At 37.8% G+C, this 25,506-nt stretch overlaps 1 protein-coding gene across 1 annotated transcript; it reads left to right on the top strand.

Annotated features, from left to right (window-relative positions):
• Positions 1 to 1,364: 1,364 nt before the first annotated feature.
• On the top strand, positions 1,365 to 15,150 carry LOC126281168 (60S ribosomal protein L27a). The gene is made up of 5 exons (XM_049979847.1): positions 1,365 to 1,525; positions 1,827 to 1,890; positions 7,648 to 7,745; positions 13,657 to 13,809; positions 14,966 to 15,150. Exons 1-5 carry the CDS (start codon positions 1,523 to 1,525, stop codon positions 15,092 to 15,094), a joined length of 447 nt encoding a protein of 148 aa, XP_049835804.1. The 5' UTR covers positions 1,365 to 1,522; the 3' UTR covers positions 15,095 to 15,150.
• Positions 15,151 to 25,506: the final 10,356 nt, after the last annotated feature.

Below are 25,506 nucleotides of genomic sequence, written 5' to 3'. Positions count from 1 at the left end.
AGAAGAAGTAAAAACTTTGATGTTCGCCGATGACATTGTAATTCTCTCAGAGACGGCAAAGGACTTGGAAGAGCAGTTGAACAGAATGGACAGTGTCTTGAAAGGAGGATATAAGATGACAATCAACAAAAGCAAAACGAGGATAATGGAATGCAGTCAAATTAAATTGGGTGATGCTGAGGGAATTAGATTAGGAAATGAGACACTTAAAGTAGTAAAGGAGTTTTGCTATTTAGGAAGTAAAATAACTGATGATGGTCGAAATAGAGAGGATATAAAATGTAGACTGGCAATGGCAAGGAAAGGGTTTCTGAAGAAGAGGAAGTTGTTAACATCGAATATAGATTTATGTATCAGGATGTCGTTTCTGAAAGTATTTGTATGGAGTGTAGCCATGTATGGTAGGAAACATGGACGATAACTAGTTTGGACAAGAAGAGGATAGAAGCTTTCGAAATGTGGTGCTACAGAAGAATGCTGAAGATAAGGTGGATGGATCACGTAACTAATGAGGAGGTATTGAATAGGATTGGGGAGAAGAGAAGTATGTGGCACAACTTGACTAGAAGAAGGGATCGGTTGGTAGGACATGTTTTGAGACATCAAGGGATCACAAATTTAGCATTGGAGGGCAGCGTGGAGGGTAAAAATCTTAGAGGGAGACCAAGAGGTGAATACACTAAGCAGATTCAGAAGAATGTAGGTTGCAGTAGGTACTGGGAGATGAAGAAGCTTTCACAGGATAGAGTAGCATGGAGAGCTGCATCAAACCAGTCTCAGGACTGAAGACAACAACAACAATCCTGGAGTAGAACTGTACATATGACACATACCTAACCTGGAAGCTGTTACCATATCCCACCATAAATGTTTGAGGAACAGTAACTAATTTGTACATAATTTAAGCTTTTGCTATCATCTTTAGTAGCTTATCTTCCTTTTATTGTCATCTCACCTTAAAGCTGTCAGTTTTCTTTCCAGAATAAAAATACCTGTTCTCAAATTTGGAAGAATTATCAGAATTGTAGATGGTGCTGCTTCAGTAGTAGCATGACAAGAACCAGAGGAAGGAGGAAGAACTGTATTGATTTAAAAAGAGAGAGCATAAAGTTCAATATTAAGATCAGAAAATACAAATTAAACAAATGATTTCAGAATAAAAGTATATTCACCGGTTAAGCGTTATTCCAAATTCGTACAGCGCGTTACTCCCGCTATTCCGGGAATAGAGGCTGTGCAGCTGCAATGTACTGCAGGATGCCAGTAGCAGTGGCGACACTTTTGTTGCGTGTGTGAACCTTGCTTAAGGGCTTTTAATCACCTCGTCAAGTGTGCCCAGTGAGTCCATCCACGGTCGATTTTCGGCCGTGATCCATCTTGCCTATCCGTTGAGGTCCAGTGTGAATCGATCTCGTCTTGCTTCAGTCACGGTGCTTCAGTAATATCTCTGACAGGAAGAGTAGTACCTTTGGTACGTGTAATATCGGGTTGTTCCTTTGCATCCTGCAAGAGACACGTGAACATGGTAAGTTTGGAAAGTGTTCAGCCGCTATGGTATCTGTAAACTAATTATCAATCTTTATAATATGCAGTGTTACGAATAGCTGTTAGGAGTATATTAAAACTTACCCGCGTAATGTGAACTGTATTTCGGTCCTGAAGATTATATTTTAGTGTGTGATAATGGATGTTGAGAAATGATGAATTCAGCGAACGGGCGGACTGAATGTAATTGTGCGGAGTGTTCGCAACTGATAAATTTTAGTACGTGTAGCTAATTTTTTCTTGGTGCATAGAAGATTGATATTTTTTTCCTCTCTTTCCAGTCTACACACAAGAAGAAGACGAGGAAGCTGAGAGGTCATGTGAGTCACGGACATGGACGAATAGGTAATTTCTTGTCGCATATTTTTGATCATTGGCTAGCATTTTAGGTGGTGTTGATTGGAGTGATGTATTACAGTCAGGTAATGTGTATCGTACCAATTCAGTGACTTGTCATTGGTTTCGGCTGGAGAGTCGCATTTGTTTTACGTTTTTTAAAGTAAACAATATGTAGGCAGATGAAAGCGTTTAAAATTCTCGCTTTGTAATTTATCCTTAAATGTTTTGCAAGTTTGTTTGAAATAATTTTCCAAGTAATGGTTGAGTAGCCAGATGTCTCATAGTTATAGTTGAGTCGTGATTACGATGGGATTGCTTTAAACATCCCATGTCAACAGCGTGTGTGTAAGGTTGCCTGAACGTTACGCTGCAGTGGCTTGTGAAGTAATATTATTACCACCTCCAGTATTAGTGTTACATACACATAATCAGTTGGGCAGTTTTGATTTGAGTGTTAGTTATTGCTTTAATTGCCCCTTCCTGCTCACACCAAAGTTAGCCCTGTGTATTTTAGACGTTTGATGAATGTTGGTAGGGCAGCTTAACTATTAGAATTTCGATTTTGTTATTAGTGTTGTCTAGTGCTTATGTGAATGGAAAAATAGTTTGCCAGACTGTGATACAAAGATGTATCACTGCTTTTCATTTTCCATCATATCTTTGAGATTCATCTGCTATGGTAGTGGATCCTCAGATTTGTTCCGTATGTCATGCTTTAATGTATTTTGTGGTTTCTGCTAGTTTCATGGACCTCTGAAAGCCAGTCACAAAGTACTGTATTCGGTCAACGGCTTTGACTTATGTAAGGGTCTTGAAGTGTGTGATGTCATGACAGTGCGGGAGTATTTGTGTGTTTGTAGATGTCTTGTTGTGGTTGGTGGTGTCTGCTGGTGGGTTGGTTTCATTTGGGTGTCGGTGCTTGAAGTGTGCATTTGTCGGTTGTGACTGTTATAGAAGTATGGAAATTAGTTTCATTGAGTTGCGAATTGTTTCCTTTGAGTTTATTGTAGTGTTGTTTGATGTTATTGGTTTGCTGTTTGTTGGGCAGTAAGTCGTTTAATTAAATTTGTGGCTTATTTTGTTAGGTATAGATGACTTCTAATAGTGTGCGTCTGCGGGCTGAAATGGGGGACGACATGTTGTCAGTCGTTAAGTTTCTGCAACTTTTTGGGCTTGTGGCTGAGATAGTGAAATGCGGCATATGCAAGCGGAATATACGAGTTGGGGGTTTGTTTTGCTTTCTGTGTGTGTGTGTGTGTGTGTGTGTGTGTGTTTTTTGTGAGCTGGTGTGGACCTATACAAATCAAGGGAAGTGCCCAATTGCAATTTTTGTTGTTCCTTGTTTTGTGGTATCAATAGTTGCGGTGTGATTGTAATTTTGAGTAGGCCCTAGTTGGTTTTTATTTTGTGGTATCGACAATTGTAGTTGAGCTATGTAGGTGAAGGGAAGTGACACAATTCCTGTTGATATTGTAATTGTAACGGAATTTCAGAAGTTTTTGGTGTTTTTGTGTCATCACGGATTGCGGTGTCTGTGTTTATATTTAGTTTGTCCCCACCCAAACAAAAGAAGAATTTCCGTCACTGGTCCCATTAGTTTGATGGCATTTTTAGTGCGTGATAGGCTTGTTGATTTTACATGTATTTTCATGTTTGTTGTTTATGTAATGACATCATAGTCCCCATATTGGAGACGTTTAGAATGGTTGTTTCCACCATATTGATGTCGTGGGTCAAAACAGACGGGTGGAATCAGACGCTTACGTAATCTCCTGTATTCACAGCAATAGATTACTTGTTTTTACTGTAGTGTTAAAATTGCTTCTGGTAGAACTGCTAAGTTTGTCATAGTTTTCATGCATGTGCTCTTATGGTTTTTGATTCTTTGACGGGGTCATATACAGGGTGTTCTCAAAGTGGTCAGGATGATTTTCTGTGGTAATTTGGCTGTCACTTGTAATTATTAGTTTGTAGTGAGTTGGCTCAAACAGATACTGCTCATCACATTTTTCATGTGGTGACCAGTGTCATTAGAAAGTTTTGGTTTGTTTCCCACTATAAAGAAAATTTAATGTGATTCAATGGCCCCCAAATTGCTTTATAGTTTCCATGGTAACCAGTGTCTATAAACAGGGACAGTAAAACATGATAAATAAGTCACTCCATCAGTGACTGTCGGTGCTGATCTCGCTATTTAGTGCCCTAAGCCACCAATAAGAAGTTCCCTGATGCATGCTTGCTGCTGCAGCCATACAGCAGTGCTGCTAAGTCACTTCTGGAGTACTGCTTATTCTTAGTGTTTTATTGTTCCTGTCCATACTTAATAAAATTTTGCACTAGACTAATTTGGAGCTGTCCTTTTGAATTGGGCATATAAAAATTCCCTTAATCGTTTTGTTTGTAATTGGGAAACACTTTCATTTGACTCAGGTCGTTGCATGAGATCTGCTTAGTTGTATTTGGGCTATCACCAGTGAAATACTGCAAAAACGAAATTTGCCAAAGTGTCCGGTTTGAAAAGGCTTTTCGCTCTCTTGTAAGGTTTTTATTGCTGTGTCCCATTAATGTTAATTGAAATACTGTAGTTTGAACGCTGTGTACTATAGTACACTGATATTGATTCGTTAACCATTGGTAATTATTTTGTAAGGTGTAGTCAATCTGTTGTTAGTATAGTCAGTGAGCCTCTTAATGATGAATTTCAGCAGAAGATACAACTTACTGTAGTTTGTGGCTTAGTGCTCAAAATTCGTTACTGATGTGGTAGTTGTGAATGGTAAGGCGGGTTAGCCCTACTGGTCTTATCTTTATTGGGTGTCTGTTTCTTGAAATAACATTTCTGGGAATATTTGTTCTTACTCAAGTGTTACATTTTATCATCTTGGGTTGAAAGTTCCTGTTCTCTTTTCCCACATTTGCAGATTTGAGTTTTTAAAGTCCGTCTTGAAAAAAGCCACTATATTTACTCGAATCTAGGACACACTTTTTCCAGTTTTTGTAATCCTAAAAGCCCCCTGCAGCTAAGAATAGTGCAAAGTTAGCGGTAGTTCTGGAAAATGTTGATAGGTGCTGCCAAAACTAACTTCTGCCATGGAATATATGTAGTGCTATAAAGGCATGCTTTGCAAGCACAAAGATACTGGTACCAAAGCTTCTGTGTCAGTAAATAGATTTAAAAAAAGTGGAAGATGAGGTTTTTGTATGCCCTGAGTTTTGTTCGACCACTGCATTTTCATAAATTATCTAATGAAGTAAATACAAATTCCATATTGTTCATCTTAGAGTGTAGCAGTCTTTCAATGTACTACGAAAATCTGACTAGCAAGACTGTTTGGGATGTTAGTCAATATGGCCAACTGTTCTGAATGTTTTCCTACCTGTGACGAGAGATGGTTGCTGATAGGAACTTTCATGAATTGTGAATCACATGCAGTAGTCTCTTCAACATAAGAGTAATACGATTGTAAACATTTTGTCATGTATTCCTTCGTTTCCTGCTATTTCATTTAAATCCTCTGCCTAATTACGGAACTAGTGAGACAACAGCAAATGCGGAGGAATATAAATGTCATGTTTATATTCATTCTTATGCTGAATAGTGATAGTCAGAAATGAAGCATGGCAACTGACTAGATTTTTAAGATGACTCTAATTTCTGTGCAAAATATAATGTACTAAAGTTGCGTCTGCAAAGATTTTCAAACAAAAATTTTTGCAAAACGTTTGTTGTATCATGCGCAGTCCATTATTTGGTTCTTGTTGATCATTATCAAAGAAAGCAGTAGTGACAACAAACGGCATTCTCTTGCCATTGTTTTGCTAATGAGACGATTCCTCTATTTTTTAAAATTGTAAGTGATGGTAGTGTGCACAAAAGCAAGCCATGCCATAAGTGGTGACAGGTCATAAACACTCATTATCAGAATGCGACAATGCATGACACAGTACAATAATGCATTTTGAGCTTAGTAACGTAAACACCTAGAACAAAGAGAATGGCATTTCAGATCAAAGAAAAATAAGCAATGAATTCAAACCAGAAAAGGAAGTGTACCCATATAAATATGGATGGAGAGCCGACACATAGCAATGACTACTGGTAAAGCTTAAATGCTAAGCTTACCACACAAACCAAACTACTGTAGCTGTTGTCATTTGTTCGACCTAAATTCTCTCATATTACAATGGACCAACTTTGTTTTGGTTTGGAGGTCTAAAATGTTTTTCTCCCCTTGAATTTAGTCTCAAATTTCAGGTGCGGCATAGTTTAGGGAAATTTTCTCTCGATTTAGTCTCATTTTTCAGGTGCGGCTTAGAGTAAATACGGTAGTTCAGTTGTGAGTTGGAGCCAACTAATGGCTGGATGAAAGCTGGCTGTAATGAGTGGTGTAATCCTTGCAAGAACTTTGTGGCATATTTTCAAAAGTCAAGATTTCAGAAATGGTTGTTAGGCATGGACCTCAGAGCACAGTTGAAATTTTATGGAATATTGTTTTGTGAGAGCATTTTACACAGGATGTTCCATTACGCCACAACATAATTGCATACATCTGACATCAAAAAATTTATGAAGCACTCTTTCCCATTGATTCTGCCTTGTCATCCAGCTAGTGGTTCATTGTTTTCACTTCCCAGTGTAAACTAAACAAACAGTTACCATTTGCACCATGCTGTGGAAAAGGTACACTTTTAAGGCAAAATGTTATTGGTCACTGTTGAATTTACTTTTTTTGTCATATAACTTTGTGGGCAAGCTGGAAGAAAAATGTGTATCTGCTTGCTGAAGTTTGCTTTACCTAATGTAATGGTTGGTGGTAATTTCAGTATACTTTTAACTGTTCAAAGTCCATTCTTGTGGCTCAATGATTGTTGTTACAATTTTTAAAATTAGAAAAATAAGAGGGTTGGAACTTTCATAGTGGCGACTATTTACAGCTCGTACAAAATATACGTGTTTCAAAGTTCCACTGACTTTCAAAGTAGTCACAAGAATTGTGTAAAACCCTGTTGCTGGTGATGAGGAAGTCCTAAGATACTCTAAGCAGTGCCAGTTGTGATTACTGTTAGAGTGGTGTGGCATACTGCATGACGAATTTTGTAGCAGTTCTGAAGCGAATGCTCTGAAGTTTAATACAGTTTAGAAATAAAAGTTGAACTCGTGAGGGCTTAAGTCAGGTGAGTGCAGTAGGTGGTGGTCAGATCCTGCAAAAAGTGTCATCACTTCTGTCTCTGGTGGTAGGTTGAGTTCTAAAACTGAACAGCATAGAGATAGAAGTGATGACACTTTCTGCAGGACCTGACCATCAGTTTGCAGGACAATACTCAAGCACATACAGTGCAAGCTGTTCCTGATTTGACTGATGGGGCTGTTAAGTGCTATACCATCTACAGCGCTCCCCTGACTTAAGCCCTCAAGAGATCAACTCGATTTCCAAACTGAAGGAAACACATCACAGCATTCACTTCAGAACTGCTACAAATTCATCGGGCAATAGACAGTGCCGCTCGAACAGTCAACACAACTGGTGCTGCTAAGAGTATCCTATGACTTCATTACTGGCAGTGGGGTTATACACAATGCTGTGGCAATGGGGTTGTACACAATGCTGGTGACTACTTTGGTCAGCAAATCTTTGAAACACGTCTATTTTGTACGAGTTGTAAATATTAAAGTTCCAACCCTTGTATATTCTTTCTGAGGGTTGTGGGCTTGATCACCTATAGTTGTATGTGGATGATATAATTTTTAATCCTTATTTACAGGAAAGCACAGGAAACATCCTGGTGGAAGAGGTAATGCTGGTGGTATGCATCACCATCGCATCAATTTTGACAAGTATCACCCTGGCTACTTCGGTAAGGTGAGGTTTCTGACTTTCTACACACTTATTTCCGATTGATCTGGAATGATGATTAAACAACCGGCGAACTGAGTTTAATGATGAGGTTCCGCTTCTGACCAGATGTTTAGAACTCGAAGGATTGTAGCATTTACTTGCATGCAGCATTTCGCCTATGTTCCTTTAATAATCCAGTGTGTGCTGAAAAATTTTGTTTAAACATTATTTTAATAACTGTTGACACTTCTTGAGTATTTGCTTCCATATTTTACCTCTTTGGAATGTTGGCTTCCTTGTTACACATGGCTAGATAGTGGAAATAAATTTGGCTCTTTCTTTCTGTTTTTTGTATATAAAATGTTTGAAAGTGAGGTTTAAATTTTCATAATGTGTTGGTGTTTTTATTGAAACTTCATGGACTACTTCAGTACATACTGTCACTCAAGAGCTGCACAGGGAGTTTTGTATTTTAATAATTGTATTTAATACTTTATTAAAATGGAAAATTACTTCTGTTCCGTAGCTGTTTCCATTATGTGTTTCATAATAGATCCGTTGCTTCAAGCTAATACTTCTATCACATAAGATTCTCTTCTTGTCAAATGCCCATTTTCTTTTTATAAGAATTCACTATGAAATCAAATGACATTGAAATATACTTGTGGAAATAGGATAATAGGGTCTGTGTTACATTATTAGTAAGAGGACTTACACAAATGAAGATGAAGAAATGGTTGTTACTGGATGAAATGTGCAATAGACCTTAACGGAACATGGAGCCAATGACATGTAGTATGAGCTTCTGAAATACATTTCATTTAGGAGGAAAAACTGATAGCACTCATCAGTTATCCTGCCTTCGGGAATCTCACAACTGGTGCATGTTCTCACTGTGCAACGTTTTGAGTGATGCCACATGGATCAGTAAGTTTTATTGTCCCTTTTAGCACAACAGTATTATTGGTATCTGATGCTGGGTTTGCAGTGTATTTTTGGCCAGAAGGTTGTCAGAAAATCTGATAGAATTAGGCTCTTGTCATAGAAAATGAGTTTCAAACAAATTATAGCAGCATAATAATTGAATATGCTGAATGAAATAATTGAGAATATATAGTTACTGTGAAAACCTGGGCTGGGAATGTTTGCAAACAATATCTATAAAAGAAAACTACTTGTTAGGTGAGAAAAGGCAACAACTTACCTATATCTATGGCATATACACATAATTATGTAGCTGCCACTCTTTCTAATGAAAATTCTTATTTAAAGTGTGAAAGAAAAATAATGGTAGTAGAAATTAGGGCCCGAGGAAATGTAAAGTTATTACATTTAAGTATGCTGTCAAAGAAAATGCCCTCAAGTAGGAAAAGTCTTGATTTTACTTAAAAAGGAAGTCTAGTGAGACTACTTAACCTCTTCTCAGTAATATAATTTACATTCACTGAAATACAGGGTTATTCTAAACGATGTAGCAATTTTCAGAACTTCATATTTATTAAAGTACAAATCGAAAATGAACGAGCTTTATACCAATGGAAAGAGGAAGTTTCAAAGTTTTTTCATAATGTTTGATCAGTTCAATAATTTGCAATTAATTAGTTTATAATTGATTGTAAATGTTCAATGTGGCCACTGTTGGCTCCATGGCAAACATCAACATAGAAGCCAAACATGTCCTAGATGTGCGCAAGCGTATCTGCTGTTACTGAGTGCACGGCAGCAGTAATTCGGTTCCACGGATCGTTCAGAGTGGTTGGTAGACTGGACGTAAACAGCTTCCTTCACATAAGCACATAAAAATAGTGAGATCAGAAAATCTTGGTGGACAGAAGTGCAGAGCAGGGTCCTCAAAACCTGTAACTGATCTAGTGCTGAGGAAGGGAGTCGTTCAAAAAGCCCGTGTACAACATGTTACCAATGGGGTGTAGCTCCATCCTGTTTGAAAAAAGTCCTGGGAATCTTCCATAACTTCAGGGAACAGCCATTCTTCCAACATGTCCAGGTATGTGATTCCTGTTAGTTCTTTCCGCAAGGGAAAATGATCCCTAAAACTTTGTACAGGATATGGCACAGAACAAGCTGATTTTCGCTGAGTCTTTCTTGTTGCTATGGTGAATGTGGATCTTCCAAACCTCGTATGCCAACATTGTGTATTGACCTTTTCCACAAAGGTGGAACAGTGCTTCATCGCTAAAAATTACATGCTGTAGAAATGCTTAATCCTCCATCTTTTTTAGCACATAACCACAAAATGTGAGATGCTTCTTTGTCACTGAGGTTGAGAGGCTACACAAGTTAAAACAGAGCTGGTACAGCGAACGCCATCTCAGAACTTTCCATACAGCTGGTTTGGGTATTTAAAGCTATTGACTGGCACTATTGGTAGACTTACTGAGATGGTGCACAAAACTTCCTTGAATCCATCGGGCATCATCCTCTGACGACAGTCGGCCTGTGCTTTTTCCTCTGGTCACACTGACTGTTTAAATTGCTTATACAAAAGGCTAATGCTTTTGTGAATTGGTGGTTGAATACTGAATTTTATATGAAATGCCTGCTGCACTGCAATTTGTGACTCAATTTTCGTGAATGAGTTTTTCCAGAAAACCTTATGCTCCACAGTCGATGTCTCACTCACAGCTGACGGTGAAATGGAATGACGGCTTTATTGCTGCGCAAACTTTACCACACGCTTCACAAACCATAACCACTTTCCTGCTGCTGCCCACCAAAACTTTGAAAGTTCCTCTTTTCATTAGTGTAAAGAACACTTATTTTGGATTTGTTTGAATACATAGAAATTTTTGAAAATTGGTTCATCATTTAGAATAACCCTGATTATTGCTACAGCATTATCAGGATATTGCCACAGGTTCTGGAAATCGGGTAATATCAGAGAATTTCAAACACATCAGGGAATTAATCAGAAATTGAAAAATAAAATGCTGGAAAATATCTCATTAGATGAAATGGTTTGTTTACTGAAATGTCATGCATCATTGCTGGCTTGGTGTAGCTGAGTTCGTGTGTCACTTCCCTGCTCCCTCGATTCTGTTACTTCTCCCCTTCCTACCACTCCCCTCAGTTTGCAGTCAGTGCAGCCACCACTTCTTGCCACTAGACTAACAGCTAGTGATGAGACGGAGGAAGGCATGAGGTGTGGTTTATTTGGCTCTGATTCCGAGAGACTATAGGCACAGCATCCAGAGATGATGGTAATGTGTGTGTGTGTGTGCGCGCACTTTCATTTTGACTTGCTATGGATGAAAATTTGGTTGTGTGATTCTTTTCTACATGCCTGTCTATGGCTCAGCAATCATCTTTACGGTGAGTTGCTAACTATCCTCATTATTATTGATTCTCAGAGTATTTGAAAAGTTATCTGTTGCACGGAGTGATCATTTTGGTCTCATTTGATCAACATGCTGTCTGTGGCTCATGAATAGCTGGCCAAATGAGTGGATTTCCACAGTGGGCCAAAACAATATACCTTTTCTGCAGGTATCTGTAATGTACTGAGCCTGTCTATCTGAAGCACATTCGGTTTCTACTAATGTGCAGAGCCTGCCCATCGGATCTAGTCCCACTGATCTGCTGCCCGGAGGTTCGGTCTGTTTGTGCGCGCCGAAGTGCAGCATATTTTCATGGTTTATCCATGGACCCAGGACTGCGATGCTCCTGAATGGGCCAGAGACCATGGTCAAGGGAGTTCAGGAATTGACTCTCACTGCAAGTGAATGGCACAGTGTAGAATTTTATTTGTTCTAGTACATTTTGGCACTTCAAAAGTAGTTTAAATGTTAAACTATGGACGATGATAAGAAAATTGTCACTGGTGGTTTGTATGCTGTGTACTCACATTTCTCAAAAGAAAAATCACACAATACCTGTAAAATAGTAGATAAAACACAGTGGGTAATAACTCACAATAACAAACATAGTAGAACCAACTTTTTATTGGTCACCTACAGTCTTAGTTTACACAATTCTTCCCCTCCTTACACACGTTCTTTCAAGAGGCCTACTTTTTCTGAGGTTATTTCTGAAATCAGTGAAGGTATTTTAAATCTTGTCTTGTAACTCCAAGGAAAGGCATATTTTTGACATAGAATGTTTAATTTTATTGAAATAAAATATCAGTGGCCTTAATGAAACACACACACTATTTGGCTTGCTTTCTTCATCTAAGAACAGTTCATTACAAACTTGATAGTTTTGCTTGCATCAGGAAATGTCATCTGCTTGCAAGTTTTTAGATATTTTCTCATTTGCATTAAGTTTTTTTTGTACTGTAGCTGCAAAGGCAGATTCTCATCTTACATCTTAACTTACCCTTGAGATCTCAAAATTTGTAAGGAAAAAATGCTACAACTTTTCTGGAAATCGGGGAAATATCAGGGAATTTCACTTGTGAAATCTTGGGGACAACAGATTGTTATATGCAAAGGACCATTCACTTGGTTGTGATGGGATGTATCATGTCCTTGAACTGTAGACAGAGCTGTAATACATCTGTCTGCAACCGATGTTATTAAAAAGGTTTTGTAAATTGGGTGAAAATCAGTGTGGGTTTAGGCCTCTTAGAGGTTGTCAGGACCATATCTTTAGCTTATGGCAAATAATGAAGTGTTGTGAGTGGAACAGGGAATTGTATCTCTGCTTTATAGATCTAGAAAAGGTGTATGACTGTGTTCCTAGGAGGAAGTTATTGTCAGTTCTAAGAGATTATGGAATACGAGGCAAACTTTTGCAAGCAATTAAAGGTCTTTACATGGATAGTCAGGCAGCAGTTAGTGTTGATGGTAAATTGAGTTCATGGTTCAGAGTAGTTTCAGGGGTAAGACAAGGCTGCTACCTGTCTCCACTGGTGTTCATATTATTTATGGATCATATGTTGAAAACAATAGACTGGCTGGGTGAGATTAAGATATGTGAACACAAAATAAGCAGTCTTGCATATGCGGATGACTTAGTTGTGATGGCAGATTCCATTGAAAGTTTGCAAAATATTTCAGGGCTAGATCAGAAATGTAAGGACCATGGTATGAAGATTAGCATCTCCAAAGCAAAAGTAATGTCAGTGGGAAAGAAATATAAACAGATTGAGTGCCAAATAAGAGGAACAAAGTTAGAACAGGTGTACAGTTTCAAGTACTTAGGATGCATATTCTCACAGGATGGCAACATAGTGAAAGAACTGGAAGTGAGGTGTAGCAAAGCTAATGCAGTGAGCGCTCAGCTATGATCTACTGTCTTCTGCAAGAAGGAAGTCACTACCAAGACTAAGGTATCTGTGCACTGTTCAATCTTTTGACCAACTTTGTATGGGAGTGAAAGCTGGGTGGATTCAGGTTACCTTATCAACAAGGTTGAGGTTACAGATATGAAAGTAGCTAGGATGATTGCAGGTACTAGTAGATGGGAACAATGGTAGGAGGGTGTCCACAATGAGGAAATCAAAGAAAAACTGGGAATGAACTCTATAGATGTAGCAGTCAGGATGAAAAAGCACTTAGATGGTGGGGTCATGTTACATGCATGGGAGAAGCAAGGTTACCCAAGAGACTAATGGGTTTGGCAGTAGTGGGTAGGAGGAGTTGGGACAGACTAAGGAGAAGGTACCTGGATTTGGTTAAGAATGATTTTGAAGTAAGGTTTAACATCAGAAGAGGCACCAATGTCAGCACTGAATAGGGGATCATGGGGGAATTTTATAAGGGGGCTATGCTCCAGACTGAATGCTGAAAGGCATAATCAGTCTTAAATGATGTAATTTCCACTTAATGACTTAATTGTTTTAATGTTCTCACATCAGTTTGTTAAAATAGTTGCACTCAACATTATTATAACATTGGAATAGTATTGTATTTTTCAAATTATGCTGTATATTTTTTGGTTGTAGAGTGTGGTTTCAATGCTCATTTTCTTTCAGCTTGGTATGCGCAACTACCACTTAAGACGCAATACGAAGTGGTGTCCCACAATCAACCTTGACAAATTATGGACCCTTGTCACGGAACAGACAAGGCAAAAGTATAAGAACAATACTGAGGGGAAAGCACCAGTAATTGATGTTGTGAAAGCTGTAAGTAGAAAATTTAAATAATTATTGCTATGGTTGGTGTAAGTTTGCCTTTGTCTGTATAGCATTTGTAAACAGGATTAGTGTGAAACATGACACCATACTCCACTCAAATACTGAGAGATGCTACATGAGGGGCTGTCAAACTTTCTGTAAGCTTTCTGAAGGTCATTGCATGTGTTCAGCACCGCATCAAAATGCACAATGTCTGCTCTTGACAGTGTAATTTATGGTTGGATACATAAAAGTAAAAATTGTGCGAGAGGTTTGCCATGTTCGCAGACAACACAAGTGGTGTATCTTAAGAAGGTGGAACCACTTGATTGATCTATTACCAGTATGAAGAGATTCTTCAAAAAAAAATCAGGTGTTTCATTCACTGAACAGTTCATATGAAAGTTGCCATTGTACATTGGTTTGGCACATGACATTCAGAATGAATACTGAAGTTTCCGTCAGTCAGGTGACACAATGGCATTGAATAACACAAGATATTGTGAAATGAAAGTGTTCAGATTTTGATTGTATAAGTGTGTTTTGAATGAATTGTATGCTAGAGGCACTACATTTGGAACATTTATACAACTTTGTTCTGGATGTTTATTGAAATGAAGCCTACCGAGTTATACAATGTATATGTGTTGGGGATGTTTCAGTTGCTAATATCTTAATAATAGCTGTGGCAGTTTACATTACTGTTAATTGTCAATATTATTTCTTGCCTTGAAGTAGATGGAAGCAATGTATTACCTCAACTGCTGATTATGGATATTTGTGGCTTTTTCAGTTTAGATATGAATTTTAAAGTGTTAGCTGTTGTCTAGGGACTGTTCATAGTTCTGATACAGTCAATTGGTGTCAGTGTGTGGTCTGCAGTTTTTCAAAAAAATATTATTGGTGCTAACTGGACATTTTAATTAAAATTTTGTGTGTGAATTATGTGCATATCAGTAGGCAAGTACTGCTTTAAAGTATTAAAAGTAATATCAGAAGTTTAGGTTTAAAGACTGCAGAATGTGCAAAATTATTTCTGAATTTTCTTTCAAAAATAATTTAGGATAAAACAGATTTGTCCAGTCTTTTGTATTACATGTTTCTATAAGTTGAGCAAGTTTTTCTGAAAATTTATAGCTCTCATGATGCACTTACTGTGTTGCAGGGTTACTACAAAGTATTGGGTAAGGGTCGCCTACCGAAACAGCCTGTGATCGTGAAAGCCAAATTCTTCTCCAAACAGGCTGAGGATAAAATAAAAGAAATCGGTGGCTGTTGTGTTCTTACTGCGTAATGCAGATGTGGTGTAAGAAAGTTTTTTCTTAATAAATATATCAACCATCTCCGGTACTGGTGTTTTTTTGATTATGCTCCCATCTCCTGATGAATATATTCAACAGAAACCAATTTTAGAATATTTGCTGTCTAATATTAGCCCTTTTGCAGTGATAATTAGGTCATTGGTATTAATATATTTGCAACAATTTTTCCAATAATTATGAGTACCATGTTTGTTTGGCTTGACATAGTGAAAAATTGATTAATAGTATATAGTTACTGAAGCCCATATAGGTACTCAGCCTTCAGAGCTGACGTAGAGTTAAGCTAGAATTTGTCACCTGTCCTTGTTACTCTTCTGATATAAACAGTAAGTTTAATTCATAGTAAAATTTCCTATATTACAAAATGTAAAATCAATAAGGGAATTGTTTGTAAGGGCTTTACTGGAAGTTGTCTTCTGTGCCGTACATATAGTCAGTCTGCAGGCCACGAGTGGCCTACCAGGACCATGTGACTGCCGTGGAGGATGCGAATAGGAGGGGCGTGGGGTCAGCACACTGCTCTCCCGGTCATCATAATGGTAATCTTGACCGAAGCCGCTACTATTCAGTTGAGTAGCTACTCAGTTGGCATCATGAGGCTGAGTGCACCCCGATAAATGGCAACAGCGCATGGTGGCCTGGATGGTCACCCATCAAAGTGCTGACCACCCCCGGCAGTGCTCAACTTCAGTGATCTCACGGGAACTGGTGTACCCACTGCAGGAAGGCCGTTGCCGTGATGCACATACATATAAGCAAATATATTGCCCAATATCAGTTTCTAGTTACATGAAATTTTATTCATTACATGCTGTAAAATTTTTGTATTGAAGAATGAACATTGCAGCTAATATTTCAGGAATTAGAGATTATATAGATTATGGCAATATAAATGGAGAACGATTACCAAAATTGTGCAACATGATAGAAAACAGTTCATGTGCACACTTGACTGTAAGAGGCATATAATTTCCTCATTTTTGGGTGGCTTCTATAGTTAAGGGGAGTTCCAATATTGCAACATGGTACAAAAATCATTCAGTTTTTAATATTACAGATTAATTCAGAATTTTGTGCTTAAAATGGTCCAAAATGTTATTGTAATGACAGGGTTGCCATAGGTTCTGTAAATCAGGAACTTAAAATGGAAAAACTCGTTTTTGTCTCAGTAGGTGAAATGGTTTGTTTACTGAGGTGAGATGTCGTACATAGTTGCTGGCTGGGCGTAGCTGAGCATGTGTGCTGCTTCCCTACTCCGATTACTAGTGCCTCTTCTCTTTCGTACCACTCCCATCATCTTGCAGTCAGTGCTGCCACCACTTTTTGCTGCTAGCCTGGCAGCAGCTGATGGGGGGGGGGGGGGGGGGAGGCATTAAGTAATTTGTTTGGGTCTGATTTTCCAAGACTAGACACTGTTTGTGTAAAAAAGATTCAAAGACTTACCAAGTGGGAAAGTGCCGGCAGACAGGCACATGAACAAAACGCACACACGCACACACACACACACACACACACACACACACACACACACACACAGGTGTCAACCATCGGTTGCGAAAGCTAGTAATTCTGTGTGTGTGTTTTGTTCATGTGCCTGTCTGCTGGCACTTTCCCGCTTGGTAAGTCTTGGAATCTTTGTTTTTAATATTTTTCCCATGTGGAAGTTTCTTTCTATTTTTTATATTCAGATTGTGAATGTGAATCTGGATTATTTCTGTTTATTCCCCCAAACCACCTTCCACTTTAAGAGGTGACTTACTTGGAATTTGCACCCACTCTTCTTTACTCGATAGCCGGCTGCTGGAATCCCTTGACTTCTACTCTGCTGAATAATGCTAGGCACAGGAATTTTTACTTTCTTCTTATGAAATAAGTAGACATACAAACTTTGCTTTTTGTCAATTAATGATGTATTTGACTTTAATACACAATAAAACTCACTTTCAACATAAATATATAACTTCCGGTAAGTCCCTTGTACAGTCGAACATCAGAAATAAATTCAGTTTCTGTTAAAAGAAAGTTGGCTTTGATACAAGAACTTTTAACATTAATAAAAAGTCAGTCTTGCCTATAGTGAGGTTACATCAAGAAATTTCAAGAGTTGTTTTTAAACTGTCTTTGTTATAACAATAGTCAATGCCCCAATAAGCAGAGCTGCAGCTAAACTCCATGGTTCTTCCTTACACTCTCACTAAATCATATGTGGATTTTGCCAGACAGGTACTTGTCGTTGCCGTTTATTTGCCGTGTCTACTTTTTCCTGTGACTGATTTTAAACCTGCACACACAAACATGACGCGCAGTAGGTAGGATTCTACCATCCCACGCTCAGATTGTGCGGTTGGGATGGTAGAAGGCTGAATGGTTCTAGAATTTACACAGAAATTCTCGAATCACTAGATATCCTCCACCCCACCCCTTCACATCGAACACACAATATTTTATACATAATTGTTATACAAATCACTTATTATGACATATTAACAGTATACATTTCTTACATATGATTATATACATATCTTTCCTTTCAATAACAATTCTCTCTTATTGTTTCTCTATTTCTTTATTTTACTTTATTAAGACATGAGCATTTACTCATGGGTTTAGCCAGCTTTATTAATATTTAGGAATTGTGAGGACTTATTCTTTTCTTTATTCCCTTTTTTCCCCTCAGTCGTAAACTTCACGTGTTTGACACATGAGTAGTCTATTTTCTGTTCAGATGTTTCGTTCTCCTCCTAGTATGTACTAATTTCATTATTTGTAGCTTGGAGGAACTCTGGGCAAAATGAAAGGCCGGCTGCGGTGGCCGTGCAGTTCTGGTGCTGCAGTCCGGAACCACGGGCTGCCATGGTCGCAGGTTCGAATCCTGCCTTGGGCATGGGTGTGTGTGATGTCCTTAGGTTAGTTAGGTTTAAGTAGTTCTAAGTTCTAGGGGACTTATGACCTAAGATGTTGAGTCCCATAGTGCTCAGATCCAACTTCGAAATGAGTGTTCTTTTGACACTCATTTATTTCCACGAAACATAATGCTAGTCATTCATAGAATTCACACTTCCCAGAATAATCCCTATAAAATTTGTGACTTGTCGCGATATTGTCTCCTTCTCGAAGGATCGGTACCTATTCCTTGTGTGGGTTTGTTTAGAAGTGTATATTTGTGTGTATGTGGATGTATGTTAGTGTTTCGTCTGGTGTTTTGCCTTTCTTATCTGAAGATAAGATAAAGGTTTCAAGTAAACATGGAAATAAGGAGAGGCTTCAGCAATAGAAGTATGTGAATATGAAAAGAGGGAAAGCATAGACAGTTTCTCAAATGAGAAGTAAGAAAAGCAAAAATAGATGTGGATGCTAGAATTGAAGAAGAGAAAGATGGCCCCAAAGACAGGAAGCCCTTCTAAGCCCTCTTTCCTAGGCTCCCTACCCCTCACGTACCCGAGTGAGATGCTGGAGGTGGTCTGGTGTTCAATCGCACCTACAGAATGGACTTGTCCCACTTTCACCCTTTGAGGTCCCCAAAGGAAATCCTAGGGACCTTATGGAAATTGCAAATGATGAAAAATCGGGCACACTTGTTTGTGAGGGTTGTGTGAAAGGTGTGTTTTGTGTTAATCTTGATTTATCTGTTCTTGTAAATCATGCTTTTAGCTACAATACCCACCCCCTTTCAAAATTTATACAAACACTCCCACGTATATCGCATCTCATAAAAGGTATGAAATAATCAGTACAAAGTAGATCTCGACACTACAGTACAACAGTTGTTCAGCTAATCACATATATTTTCCACAAATATAATACTCTATTCAGTTTTTCATCTAGATATCACTTTTTTCTGTGATTTTATTAAGTTGTTCTCTATTCTAGTCATATGGTTTTCTAAGCAATAAGATTAGATAATAGTTCTAGATTTTAAAGAAATTCAGTGCTGGGAAACTATTTTGGAAGAAACACCGAAGGCATCTCGGGATCCGGCGGTCGTTACTCTGCCCATTAACTCGGAATGTTAACGTCCTTAGGGAAATACAATTTTAATCATTTACGTATTTCCCCTTCTCTCATCCAGTTGTGGGATCTACTAACAATGTCTTAGGATGGATCATAGTTTGTACCCGGTATGGTCCGTCATTTTTGGACAAACTTGAGTGTCTTTCTTCAGTTGAGCTGTGAAGATGTCTTGCAAGAACCAGGTCATCGACTTGGTACTGAGGTTCCACAGCCTTTTCGTTATGATTACTTTTTGTAGTGCCTTTTCAATTAAATTCTTAGAAGCTGTTTCCTGATTTACTTCGTAATTTACACTAGGTTGTTCAGGCCAATTAAAACAATTAGAGGTTATTCTATAAAAGGTTTGCCCATAACTTCTAAAGGTGTCAGCCCAGTCGATAAAAGGGGTTCATTTAGGATGAGTTCAAAGACTTTAATTTTCTTTGTACATGGAGTATGTTTTCATGCCAGTAAGTGTGGCATAATTTTCCAATTTCCTTCCTTACTCTTTTTACTTTCTAGTAAGTTCCACAAGTTCTAATCAAACTTGCTGTTTTATGACCTAGTTTCTTGAAATAATAAAACTTATCCATATGGGATATATTTTTTGATTCTGAAGTGTGTGAACATACCACACAAGTTCGTCTTCCATTACCTTCGGGGTACAGAAGTGCCAACGCTCTGTTACGCTGTCTCTCCAAATCAAGTTATGATCTACAATTTCCCATTTTCCTAATTGATTAGGGGTAATGAATTCTGGATGCACATAGAAAATTTCTGTGAAATAAGGATCATGATGCATATTTCCTGTTCTTTGAGCCATTTGCTTTACAATGATGTTCGGATATTCCTCCAACATAAAATTAATGGCAAAAATAATGCCGGGCCCTTCCATATGTTTCAGTTCTTCCATTCCTATGGGTAGCCTCGACAAAGCATCAGGTACAATATTTTCTGAACCTATTACATATTGTATTCCTATAGGAAAAGCATCTATTCCATCAACCTACTGTGTAGTAATAGACTAATCATCAGAAAGGATAAAGCTTGTAATCTGTGTAAATATTAATTTCTGATCCCCATACTAGTGTTTGAAACTTTTGAATACTCCACACAATTGCAAATTGTTCCTTTTCGGTAGCTGTGTAATTTAGTTAGTGCTTATTTAGGCTACAGCTAGCAAAGGCTGTGGTTCTGTGTTCTACATTACTTGGATCCCTTTCTCCTTGGAAAAGTTACAGCAACACTGTAATCAGGTGCATCTGTTGAAAATGTGAACGGTTCGCTCATGGATGATGTAATATGGGCGATTCAACAAGTGCTCTTTAAACATTTTCAAATGCATCATTTGCACCTTGATCGCAAGTCCAAGGTACTCCCTTTGTTAATAAACTTACAATTCTCAGGTCATTTTACTCTTGCCGTTGTACATACTGTTGACAGTATCTGGCCATACTTATAAATCCTTTTAATTGTCTCATATTTCTGGGGTGCGGCCATTCTTTGATAGCTTTTATGCATTCAGCGTCCAGTCTAATTCCCTCTTACCGCTATAATAGGACCTAAAGTTCTTGGCGGGTGAAAAACATTTAAGACAGCTTCACTGTAATACCTTTTTCTTTTAATTTTTTCAGTCTTCCACAAAGTTAGACGATAGTCCTTCTAAATAGCTGTGAAGATATCGTCTACATATGTCAGATCCTTCAATGAGTGTCCCTATTGCTTGATCTAACACACTTAGATATGGACACAGAGATGTTAAATCCAAATGGCAATACATTGAAGTAAGATTTTCCTTCAAACAAAAAGGCTGTATACTTTTGGATTCTGGATGTAATTTTATGTGCCAATATCCTGTGCTGAAGTCCATTGTACTAAAGAATCTTGCCTTTTTGAACATAGGTAACAATTCGTCAATATTAGTCACTTTCTGTATGTTGATTTAATGTATGAGCATATAAGACTAATGTAGCTTTGTTCACCACGACCAGATGATTATTCATTACACTGGAACTCTGTTCTATAATATTATCAATCATTCTGTTAATCTCATCCCGAACTGCTTCCTTCAAACTCACTGGTATTGGATACAGTTTGCAAAAGAATGCCATCTTTGATTATTAAGTTACTGATATAGTCGCTGATGTTACCTGAACAATTGGGAAACATCACTTCATACTCCATTAAAATTTTATACAAATCTCTTGATTGTTTAATATTAAGGATCCATTAACTAGTCTTGTATATGAGTTTGATGTGTTAATTGTAGACACTGACACTCAATTGTTCCTCAATGTGCCTATTTGTTACAAGCATCTACTGTCCCCTCTACCATAACAAAGATGATTGTCATTTTAAGACGACTTCAAAACTCTAACAACCAATCTAAGCCAAACAGTACATCTCTGTTAATATTCTCTACTATTAATAGTGTTTGATGAAACAATGTATGTCCAATACTATAGTTCACTTTTGCAACTTCTCTTACTGTACTGATGTACTTTTGCAAAGTTCTAATGTTTGACTTAAAAGTGAATCTGGGTTACAGTATTTAGATTTATTCCCCCAAACCACCTTCCACTTTATGAAGTGACTTACTTGGAATTTGCAGCCACTTTTCTTTACTGGATAGCTGGCTGCTGGAAACCCTTTAAACTTCTGTCGAATAATGCTAGGTATAGGAATTTTTAGACTCTTCCTACTTCTGAAATAAGTAAACATACAACTTTGCTTTTTGTCAATTAGCAATATATTTGACTCTCATACACAATAAAACTCACTTTCAACATAAATATATAACTTCTGGTAAGTCCCTCAGTCAAATGTCAAACAAATTACAGTTAAAAGAAAGTTGACTTTGGTACAATAACTTTTCTTAACATAAGTCAGAAAATAAGTATTGCCTATTGCAAGATTACATCAAGAAATTTCAAGAGTTCTTTTTCAACTGTCTTTGTTATAACAACTATGGTCAGTGACCCAATAACCACAGAGCTGCATATAAACTCAGTGGTTCTTCTTTACACACTCGCTAAAGCAATTATGGATTGTCCAACAGGTACTTGTCGGTGCTGTTCGTCCACCGTGTCTACTTTCTTCCTGCAACTGATTTTAAACTTGCACACACACAAACCTCTGACAAGCAGTAGGTAGGATTCTACCATTCACACTCATATCCAGAATTTTGTGTGTTCGAGACAGTAGAAGGCTGAGTAGTTCCAGAATTTACACAGAAATTCTCGAATTACTACACATGCTCTCATTTTCTGACAAAAGTTATGGCTGAAAATTTAGTTGAGTGGGATTCTTTCCTACATGCCTGTCTGTGGCTCAGCAATCATCTTTGAGTTGCTACCTATCCTCATTACTGATGCTCAGAGTAAACAAGTTACCTGTTACATGATTGATCACTGATCTCATTTCATTGGCTTGTGAAGAACTGCCCATATGAGTGGATTTTTGTGACGGGCCAAAACCGCAGGCTGTTTTGGTGTGTATTTGGAATGAATTGGGCCTGCCGATCTGAAGCCTGACAGGCCCTGTCTGATCTAGTCTCACTGACCTGCCCAGGGGCAGAGTATGTACGTGTGGCATAATGCAGTGGATTTTCATGGTTTATCCTTTAACTCGGGCCTGTGGTGCTCCTCAGCAGGCCACAGGCCATGGGTGATTGTCAGGAATTGCAACTGTCTCACCAAGTACATTGTACAGTGTGTCATTTTATAGATGTTTTATTTGTTCTTGTTCATTTTCGCACTTCAAAAGTAGTTTATATGTTAGAAATATGGACAATAAAAAGAAAGAAATTTAGTCGCTTTCGGTTTGTACACTATGCGCTTGTATATTTCTTGAAAGAAAAATCACAGAATACATGTAAAATAATATATACCACAGTGGGTAATAAGCAACAATATTTTATTGGTGGTCACGTAGTGTTGGTTTACACAATTCTTCCCCACCTTATACATTTCTTTCAGGAGACCTGCTTTTTCTGAGGTTATTCCTGGAATCAGTGAAGATATTTTAAATGTCTTGTGACTGCAAGGAAATGCATATTTTTGTCACCAAATGTGCTTTGTTTTATTGAAATAAAATATCAGTTGTCTTAATGGAACACACATACCATTTGGCTTGCTTTCTCCATATAAAATTAGTTCATTACACAGGATGTTGATGTTAGTACTCCTTGTTTGCACTATTCTTGTACCTTAGCTGCAAAGGCAAGATCGTTAACTAACTTTTGAGATCTTAAAAATTTGTCAGGGAGATATGTTAAAACTTTTCTGGGTATCAGGTAATTTCACTTGGGAAAACTTTGGCAACCCTGAATTAGAAATAGCTTTTTATTTTTCAAAATTGTATGTAGACTGTGGAATGTTTCCTAACTTGGTATGTTTGTATTCAAATCTGTGCATATATGAAAGCATTAGATAGGGAATCATGGAGAATTTATATGTAATTGAGATTGTGTTTCTTTTGAAATTCTTGGGAATTAAGTCTTACCTAGTAAAAGCAGGGCAATCATGGGTAATTTTAAGAATTCCATGTAGCCTTGAAACTGAATTTTATTGAGTTTTATAAATAAAAAGTGACTGCTACGTCTGTGGCTTGTCATTATTTTAAGTTTTTTTGACACTATCTTCCTAGTAACACTTGGAATTCGCAGGGAGTTTTTTCCAAGTCTGGAAAATTTCCCCAACTAAAAAGATTTGGTACAGATGTAGTTACTGTTCCTAGTTTCACACACTTTTACAGTAATTCATGGTCATCCTAACAGTATCAAGTGGACCAGTGAGCAAAACATCTAGCACAGATGTAGGTGGTAGCGTAGACTGTTTGCCTGTGCTTGAAGAATCATTTCATTTAAAGTTGTGAAAAGTAGATTTGTATGCATGACGTAATGTGTGTGAACTCCCAGTCCGTTGGGAATATCTTCCTTCTGAGGGCATATGTTTATTAGAGAAGTGCACACTGCTAATTTGGTGCAGGTTTTTTAAATATTTTCAGCACTGGTTTCATGCTCCTGGTTCATTGGTCTGAATATTTACCACCTCATAACTCGTGGTGTACTTAAAAATATGTAATAAATTGGGCTGTTTGTAGTTCTCCATTCCCAAGGAGAACACACTGACAGACGTGTATTTCATAGTTTGATGGATACATCTTTGTTAAACTTGAGACCATTGGTATCTGAAATCCAGAAATTATATTATGCATTTCATTAGATTTGTTGTATTTAAATTCAGAAAGTATACTGACATCCATATTGGACAATCAGAAATCTGCAAACCAGACACACATTCTTTCAAGCCACCAATGATACTGTGGACCATGTGACAGGGATTCTATTGGGCCCTAAAATGAAAAGCACTACCCTGTTGCAAATCGGCATACTGTTTATAAGGAGTCCCCAAGATGGCCACTACTGGGTTAAGCCCTATATTGACTGTTACGATATCGAACGTCACTTTGTGTCTGATGCACATGCACATGTGCTGCATTAGAGTGCATTTTTTGGTTTATTAGTATGGTTGTTGATAAGAAGAAATGGTGTGGATTTAGATCCACTTCAGTGGTATTCAGAAACTTTTTCCTTTGAATTAAAAGCTTTGTTCTAAACTTTGTGTTCAGTTATAAAAATCGATGTACATCTATACTTCAGAAACCACTGTGAAGCGGACATTAGAGGTTATGTTTCATTGCACCATTTATTAGGATTTCTTCCCATTCCGTTCACTTATGAAGTGCAGGAAGATTGATTGATTGCCCCTGTGTGTGCTGTAATTAATCTAACATAGTCCTTATTGTCCCTAATGGAGTGATACATGAGGGATAGTATAGTATATTCGTAGTCATTTGAAGCCTGTTCTTGAAACTTTCATGGGATAGTTGGAGTGTGTACCAGCAGTTTCTTCAGCATCTCAGGGACACACTCCATGACAGACTAACATGTGACCATGTGTGCTGTCATCTGTGCACTCTCAATGTCGCTCTTTATTTGGTACAGGTCTCTCACACTTCTGCAGTGTACTAGGATAGATCACACCAGTGATTGTAAGAAATTCCCTTTCGAGACTGATATTGTTTCCCTATACTCTGTTCATCATAAGAATAAACCTGATGTAAACAAACACAATCGTGATGATTGGTCAGCAGCCATAGCTTTCGTACACTGGTGGTGTTCTGCTCTGGAAGTAGGTCCAATTTATGTATCAGATATTCTATTGTTGTCACTGTAAATGAAACGTCAAGATATTCTAATGAATATAGCCATCAAAGTTTTTGTTAACCATACTTTAGATATGCAATTTTTTGTTTCAAAAATTGTGTATGGTAAGTCTCTGTAAGGGCTGTGCGTACTGATTCTCACTGTTTTAACTGTAATCTCAGCATA

This window comes from Schistocerca gregaria, chromosome 7 (genome assembly GCF_023897955.1).
Source record: "Schistocerca gregaria isolate iqSchGreg1 chromosome 7, iqSchGreg1.2, whole genome shotgun sequence".
Classification (NCBI taxonomy): domain Eukaryota; kingdom Metazoa; phylum Arthropoda; class Insecta; order Orthoptera; family Acrididae; genus Schistocerca; species Schistocerca gregaria.
This window is presented reverse-complemented; position numbering and strand designations above follow the sequence as displayed.

What these genes read in the sequence shown, in the direction of transcription:
- LOC126281168 (XM_049979847.1), top strand. An exon ending in TCACGGACATGGACGAATAG is followed by an intron (nt 1,891 to 7,647) that starts GTAATTTCTTGT and finishes CCTTATTTACAG; the next exon opens with GAAAGCACAGGAAACATCCT. An exon ending in ACCCTGGCTACTTCGGTAAG is followed by an intron (nt 7,746 to 13,656) that starts GTGAGGTTTCTG and finishes ATTTTCTTTCAG; the next exon opens with CTTGGTATGCGCAACTACCA.